Source organism: Triticum aestivum, chromosome 7D (genome assembly GCF_018294505.1).
Source record: "Triticum aestivum cultivar Chinese Spring chromosome 7D, IWGSC CS RefSeq v2.1, whole genome shotgun sequence".
Lineage (NCBI taxonomy): Eukaryota > Viridiplantae > Streptophyta > Magnoliopsida > Poales > Poaceae > Triticum > Triticum aestivum.
The window spans coordinates 487,482,494-487,490,323 of record NC_057814.1 but is presented as its reverse complement, the minus strand read 5'-3'; the positions used below and the strand labels follow the sequence as shown (position 1 = coordinate 487,490,323).

The window sequence follows — 7,830 nt, the reverse complement described above, 5'->3', positions numbered from 1 at the left end:
TTTTATTAAAACAACACCTAACTTTTATTTTCATGTTCTTCATTATCTTGCAAAATTATCCCACTACACCTACAAAATACTTCTAATTTTATTACTTGTTTCTAGGTAAAGCGAATGTTGGTGTGCGTAGAGTTGTATCGGTAGTCGATAGAACTTGAGAGAATATTAATTGTACCTTTAGCTCCTCGTTGGATTCGACATTTTTTATCAAAAAATGCTATAAACGATCACCTATACTTGTGGGCTATCACACACACATACACACCCCCTTGCACCCCCAAAGATAAGATAACGGGGCCATAGCTCCCCCTAATAAGATAGATAATGGGGTCATGGCTTCCCCGTAAGATAGATAGTGGGGTTGTCTTCTCCGGCGAGATCCGGCGTGAAGGAAGGAAGAAAGAAGATGATTGATGTGAAATAAAAAATCAGGTACCTGAGAAATAGCAAAACTGAAGATTATTAAGGAAACCACCAAGAAGAAAACCCATGCACATTGCTCCCTGTTCCTTTGGGAATTTGAATACAATTATAGCATGTGCTGGGATAGCTTGGGCCACCGCTTTCAGCAAGGCCTCATTACCTCCACGCAAGGAAAACTAAGGAAACAAACAAGAAGAAAACCCATGCACATTGCTCTCGGTTCTTGCCTTCTAGGCGTGTACCCATTAACAAACATGCATTACATGTGACAAAGGATAATTCGGAAGACCTATCTAGCAAAGCACGCCGTGCCCAACTCCCATGGTTCATCTTTTCACAAGGGCGTGAGGGTGATCCTCTTGAGGAGGCAGAAGTAGGCGAGGAGGCGGTACGCGACGGCCATGGCGAGCAGGATCCAGACCTCGCGCATGCCGCCGTCGAGGTCGACGGTGTCGAAGGACGGCGACGACTGCAGCCGCTGGCACCCGGTCCGGCTCCCGCAGTTGTAGGTGAGGTGGCCGTGGTACTGCGCCTTGAGCAGCAGGTTGAAGCCGTAGTGCATGAAGGAGACGTACCTCAGCCACCGTATGAACTTGGGTATGTGCTGCACGTAGTACCCTCCGGTGAGCAGGAACAGCATCAGCACCAGCGACGCCATCACCCCCGCCCTCTTCACGCTCAGGATCGCCGCCCCCAGCAGCTCCCCCGTCCCCTGATGATCACAGATCGAACTCCCATCTCATCGCCGTTCGCCGTCGATGTCACCGCCGGCATGGACAAGAAGAGGAAGAGCAAGTACGTGCGTACCTGGCTGGTGAAGACAATGAGGAGGGTGGCGAGGAGGGTGAGGCAGAAGCAGGGGACGGTGCGGCGGAGGTCGGCCATGAAGTAGAGGATGGCCATGAAGAGGACCGGGTAGACGACGTGCGGCACGGCGTCGCAGAGGGTGCTGCTGGCGTAGTAGGCGCTGAGGCGGTACATGTCGGCCTTGCGCTCCTTGACCAGGTACAGCTTCTCGAAGGGGAACACGTAGACGGAGCCGAAGAGCGACGACGAGGTCCAGAAGATGCAGATGTAGAAGATGAGCCCCACCTGGTCCCTCAGCTGCGCCTCGTTGCCCGTCTGCGACTTCCACCAGAGCAGGCCCAGCAGGAGCGCCACGCCCACGGCCTGCGCCAGCCGCATCTTGTCCAGGTAGTCGGCGGCGCGCTCCCGGAACGTGCGCCGCGACAGCACCACGAACTGCTGGAACCAGTTGATGCTCCGGTCCTTGCGCATCCGGATGGCCAGCCTCAGCTGCTCCCCGGGCCGCCTCGCCGGCTGCTTCGCCTGGCCCTCCCCGCCGTCCCCGGCGTGGTCCCTGTACTTGGCCTGCAGGTACGCCACGACGCGGGACCTGAACTCCTGCGGCGCCGGCGAGCCGTCCCGGAGCAGCCCCGGGACGCTGATGTCCTCGAGGTTGCCCGTGGCGAGGTCCAGCAGGAACTCGGCCGGGTTCATGGGGATCTCCGGCGTGAACCCCAGCGAGGAGAAGTGGTGCATGCAGTCCCTGGCCTTGCCGTGGTAGATGGCGTGGCCCTCGGAGATGAGCAGCAGCTTGTCGAACATGTGGAACATCCGGCTGGACGGCTGGTGGATGGTGGTGATGATGGTCCGCCGCGTCGACTTGGCCAGCCGCTGCAGGATGACGATGAGCTTGCTGGCCGACGTGGAGTCCAGCCCCGACGTGGGCTCGTCCAGCAGCAGCAGCGACGGGTCCACCAGGATCTCGTACCCGATGCTCGTCCGCTTCCTCTCGCCGCCCGACACCCCGCGCACGAACGCGCCGCCGATCTTGGTGTGCCGGCACCGCTCCAGGTTCAGCTCCGCGATGATGGCGTCCACCCGGTCGCGCTTCTGCTGCTTGGACATGCGCGCCGGCAGCCTCAGGAAGGCCGCGAACACCAGCGTCTCCTCCACCGTCAGCTGAGGGAACAGCACGTCGTCCTGCGTCACAAATCCCATCCTGCATTTCGCAACGAACAAAAGTTCCAATCAATCCTCTCGATCTTCTCCATTGTTCTACAAGGAATCGCAAGAACTCTGCACAAATCCTCATGTCTGAAGTTATTATCACCTCCGTTTGAGGCAGGGGCTGTAGGGGGTGTCGTTGTAGGTGATCTGGCCCTTGACGGCGCCGCCCAGCCTGCCTCCGAGTATCTTGAGCAGGGTGGTCTTGCCGCTGCCGGAGGGGCCCATCAGTGCCAGGATCTCGCCGGGGTCGACGCTGCCGCCGATGCCCTTGAGGATGTGCTTGCAGCTGCTGCCGCCATGATCCACCCTCATGTGAGACGCGAAGGCCACCTTTGCAGCCGTCAGGGGGTTCTTGGCACCCAGCTTCACCTTGTACTCCACATTCTCAAACTGCATTTTCCATCCACAGACAAGGTGATTTCTCATGAGCAGAGCCCCGTTACATGTCATAAAAAGAGAATTTGCGCAGAGCGAAAATGTTTCTTCTACTAAACATAATCCACTGCTACTTTATAATTTTGAAAGAAGTGTATGGTGAAAACTGTCCCACAAACAGTAAACATGGCTGATAGACACCTTGAGGAATATAGGAAGAGGGCCGTCCTTGGTCGGCCATAGATGATCCTCCTCCACGCCGGCGTCGCCATTGTCGGGGAGGTGCTCCACGATGGACAGCTCCACCCTCTCCTCGCTGCTGATCTCCATGGCTGGGAGTTAGGTTCAGAGAGAGAAAGCCAGGCACACGGCCGCTCTCTTCTTTTTATTATCAACCAAGTAGAAATCGCATGACAGGAGCGAGCAACTACCAGCAACCAAGAGCGTGCCTACTTTGTTACCGGGTATTTTTACCTTTGTTTGGTGACCCACAATCTTTCCAAGGGCGCACCGTCCCTGGTTCGTTTGGGAGAACCTTCCACTCTAGAAGCCCAGAGGATAACTGATGATGATTACATTATCTAACAAGAAAAATGAATTTTTTTTCAAGGTACGCCAATAGCGTACCTTAGCTTTATAGAAAGAAGAAAATATGTACAAGAGTTATTACATTGCGCTAGATGGTAATCACAAGCCGACCCCAACCAGGCCTCCACCCCACTCCTAATACTACTCTACTACTCGGGTATAGGTCGTCCTTCAAATGCTCCTGCCCTAGCCCAAGTCCTCAAGTCGTCGAAGATCAAGTCCACAGTCTCCCATTTATTTTTAATTTAGTTCGATCCGAACACCCTCGCGTTCCTCTGTTTCCAAAGCGTCCAGCAGATGAGCATCACGAATGTGTCAAATCCTTTCCGAGTTTGCTTATGTATGCGCTTTCTAGCTTCCGTCCACCATTGCACCAATTGGGATTCATATGTTGGGCAAAGCTCCACTCTCAATCCCATCCTGGTCATGCATGTGTACCACACTTGTCTTGAGAATACACATTGTTGCAAGATGTGGTCGACCATGTCTTCCTCTTGGTCACAAAAGTAGCATTTAGACGTTTGATCTTGCAAACCGTGTCTAGTCCTTCTATCCGACGTCCACAATCGATATTGCACTGCCAGCTACATGAAGATTTTACACGCAAGTGGCGCCCAACATTTCCAGATTGCTCCGAAAGAGTGAAATCTAACTCCTCCCTCACATAGCATCTTGTATGCTGAAGATGCAGTGTAGACTCCAGTCACATTCCAAGCCCAGATGGGGTTGTCCTCAGTTTGAACATCCAATTAAACCTCCGAAATGATCTCCCAAAATGCGATGAACTGGGTTAGACCTTCCGTGCATAGGTCACCCACCACATCGCTCATCCAAGCATGCATGCACATTGCATCACGTACCAGTCTCCTGTTGACCACCTGCGTACGGACTGTCTTCACTACCAAGGGGGCCAGCTCTGTGATGGTTGCGCCATGGATCCACCGATCTTTCCAAAACAAAATTTTGTCTCCCGCTCCAACCTTCCATTTAACAAGAAGAATGAATTAATGATTACATTTCCACTCTGTGTGCTATTGGATTCCAGAATGACTGATACTTGCGTTTTCGCAGAAACAAAAAACAAAAAACAATGACTGAGTTGTACCAATACATCCACAAATCCAACAAGCCAACTGCTAACACAGGAAGGTCACTCCAGTTTGCTCTATGTGAGATATACACCACACTAGAGCTGTAGTGGAAATTGAGAGTAAGACCACGAAAAATTGGTTCCCACACGAAAACAAGCCGTGCTAGAGATGCATTTCCTCTAATGCCATCAACCCCAATCCTCATTCGGCCAGTCAGTCAACGCGAGGAACTGTCATGGAGTAGGTCGTGCTAGAGATGCATTTCCTCTAATGCCATCAACCACAATCCTCATTCGGCCAGTCAGTCAACGCGAGGAACTGTCATTGAGTAGGGCCAGCCAATCTCATCCATCCTTCCTGGCTTGTCTCCCCTGGATCCTCATGCTTGCTCACTGTAACAACAAGAGTGTAAAACATGGAAATCTTAAGGCCTGCAAACAGCTGTGAAGATTTGCCATGGTTAAGTGTAAAGCACTAGTGTCAAGCAAAACAAGATAAAAACCTGAACAACCTCGTGTCATGAGCTTGCAAAGCAACAAGATCAAAAAAGATTTGTCGTTCCTTCCTTGTCATTAGTCATTACAAGATTTGTCATTCCTTCCTTCGTGTCATGAGTATATAATATTGCGAGTATGGAACATTTTACAAACAACTGAATTCAGATGGTCAGACCCAGCATAAATCCCAGTCTCAGCTATCATAGCATCCACTACTAAGCTAAATGGAATTCAGCACCTTAACAACAATTATGATCTATATATTGCGCCACACTCTACTTTATAATGTGCATGCACGATATAACAAAACAGAGAGCATAGTATATCCTCCAAAATAATACTTAATACATGATGAGGTCCAACACATTACACTCTTTGTGCAAGAAACTATAAAGGCTTCCTCCAAATATTTAGTAGCTCATTGGAACATTTCTCTTGGACAACTGATGACACTTGACCTCCTCCACCAGCTCAAAGTACCTAAAGATGTACACTAGCTAAAAAAAAGAGGTTAGTGGAGCATGTCATGGAGCATAAGTGAGCCGTTTTGCCAAGCCTATTGACTGATGTGCATGCTATGTGTTTCTACTATCATACCTGATGTTAACATGCAAACAAGTTTGCAAGTCAAAGTAAATCCAACCCAGTTCATCAATGTCCCTTCTTTCATACATAGATCCAAACTGTTTTGAAGCGATAGCCTGGCTTTGTTTTTCCTCCAAGCAACTTGAGAGACAAAAATCCGCAATTTTTAACAATATATTTTCGCCTAGAAATATACTTGCATGTCTAGGTCTAACTGAACAATACAACTCTTGCAAAGATAATGTAAACCTCACAAATTCCTTGATCATTCAATAGCGCTTTATCAATATGAATTCATGCATAAGCAAAGCATTCATCTGCCTTCACATCTTTTTGTTTAACTTTTTCATCTTTCTTTCTAAGTCAAACACAATATACAATGACTGTATTTTTTTACTTTTTCAAGTCATGAATATGTATATTGGACAACTTGGTTTTTCCAATACAAATCATTTATTTTAAAATAGCGCTATGAAATAATCAAGGGAATTTGTGAAGGTTTACAATATATTCACAGAGATCGATACTTTTCACTTAGACCTAAAACCTGCAAATATATTGCTAGACGAAAACATGGTGCCAAAAATTACGGATTTTGGTCTGTCAAGATGCTTTGAAGAAAAGCAAAGTCAAGCCAGCTATCACTTCAAAACCATCCGGATCTATGAAAGCTGGTATCAAGCTTTAATAGATGAGCACAGGCTGCAAACATATCTTCTCCTGGTACTGTAAGAAGAACAAAATAAGAAGTGTTAGTTACGAGAGTTACTATCCCAACCCCTAGTTACTCAGAACATAAACAACAAAACTACAGACTCATATGCTCAAATGAAAATATATGTACGTTTCTCCTAAACAAATTTCTTTTTACTTGGATAACGCAGACAAATATTGTCAACGACAGACGCACACAGGTGGGGCATCACAACTTGTAAATCCTACCGTACTTTTTCTACTCGATCTACCGATGCACTTGAAATAATGGGTAAAAACTACTGTAAACTGAGATCTACAACAGTGGAGGCTGAACAATAATAAGCAGCACCAGCAGCTTCTAATCTAAGTCAAGAAGCTACTGGCAACCATGAACTAGCAAGCTGCACGGTTAAACAGCACCAGCAGGAAGACCCAGAATAGTTCATCTGGAGAAATATTTGCAAGGGTAAGAAGAAGATGGGGATTACCTTGGGGGAGCCCTGCTGCCCGGCGGCTTCAGATCTCGTCTGGAGAGGATAGGGTTGAATGAGAGGAGATGCAGGGATTATATAGCACAATCACGGGTTATTTTAATGGGCCACTAACAGGCTCGGTTGTTGTTGGATTGGGCCGATGCAGGGAAAATGAAAACCCTAATTCGGTTGGGCTAGCAGCCTATACGGACGTACATGTCGCAGCGATTCCGCGGCGGGCCGAAACCAGCGGAGCTTTTCTCCACAGCAAACTCCAAAATCCTTAGAGCAACTCCAACAGTTCCACATGTCAAAAAAAAAACTCCAACAGTTCCAGGGCCTAATCAGAAGAATTGGGAATGGAGCTTCTTTGATTTGGCAGCAAAATTGGTTACCGAATAATGTTTATGACGAGACTGATCGCTTGTCTGTCATGTAACCCTCCTAAGGTACATTAACTATTTGATGCCACTGGTGCAACTTGGAAGACGGAACTTTTACATCAAGTTTTCTTAGCGCCTAATGTGAATACAGACTTGAGAATTCCTTTATGCATCAAAAACATGGAAGACTTCTGGGCATGGAACTATGAGAAACTTTATTGTTTGATCTGCATATCGAATGATGGTGGACACTAAAACGAGGAGGGATTGGTTACTGAATAATGTTTATGACGAGACTAATCACTTGTCTGTCATGTAACCCTCCTAAGGTACATGAACTAATTGATGCCACTGGTGCAACTTGGAAGAGGGAGCTTTTACATCAAGTTTCCTTAGCGCCTGATGTGAATACAAACTTGAGAATTCCTTTATGCACCAAAAACATGGAAGACTTCTGGGCATGGAACTATGAGAAACTTTACTATTTGATCTGCATATCGAATGATGGTGGACACTAAAAGGAGGAGAGATCAAATTATGAGGAAGAAGCTAGGTCATGGTCTTCTTTATGGTCGGTTGAGGTGCCCGGAAAAATTAGAAACTTTCTATGGAGACTAGCCAAGCTCTCGATCCCAACGGAGGACTGTCACAACAGGAACATGTCGGATGATGACAAGTGTTAGTTATGTGGAGCCCAAGACTAATG

The 7,830-nt window shown here is 47.9% G+C and overlaps 1 protein-coding gene and 1 long non-coding RNA gene across 2 annotated transcripts; both read right to left on the bottom strand.

Annotated features, from left to right (window-relative positions):
• Positions 1-467: 467 nt before the first annotated feature.
• On the bottom strand, positions 468-3,191 carry LOC123168901 (ABC transporter G family member 26). The gene is made up of 4 exons (XM_044586763.1): positions 3,013-3,191; positions 2,540-2,826; positions 1,231-2,428; positions 468-1,135 (listed from the first exon to the last, which is right to left on the bottom strand). The coding sequence occupies exons 1-4, from the start codon at positions 3,139-3,141 to the stop codon at positions 758-760; spliced, it is 1,992 nt and encodes a 663-aa protein (XP_044442698.1). The 5' UTR covers positions 3,142-3,191; the 3' UTR covers positions 468-757.
• Positions 3,192-5,096: 1,905 nt separating this feature from the next.
• Positions 5,097-6,813, bottom strand: LOC123165851 (uncharacterized). The gene is made up of 2 exons (XR_006483212.1): positions 6,757-6,813; positions 5,097-6,298 (listed from the first exon to the last, which is right to left on the bottom strand). It is a non-coding gene; the product is annotated as an uncharacterized lncRNA (long non-coding RNA).
• Positions 6,814-7,830: the final 1,017 nt, after the last annotated feature.

Excerpts from the sequence above, each read along its gene's own strand:
- LOC123168901 (XM_044586763.1), bottom strand. The coding sequence starts at position 3,141 with ATGGAGATCAGCAGCGAGGAGAGGGTGGAGCTGTCCATCGTGGAGCAC. Across the intron at positions 2,827-3,012 it reads CTCTTCCTATATTCCTCAAG|TTTGAGAATGTGGAGTACAA; the intron begins GTGTCTATCAGC and ends TGGAAAATGCAG. Across the intron at positions 1,136-1,230 it reads TCATTGTCTTCACCAGCCAG|GGGACGGGGGAGCTGCTGGG; the intron begins GTACGCACGTAC and ends TGTGATCATCAG.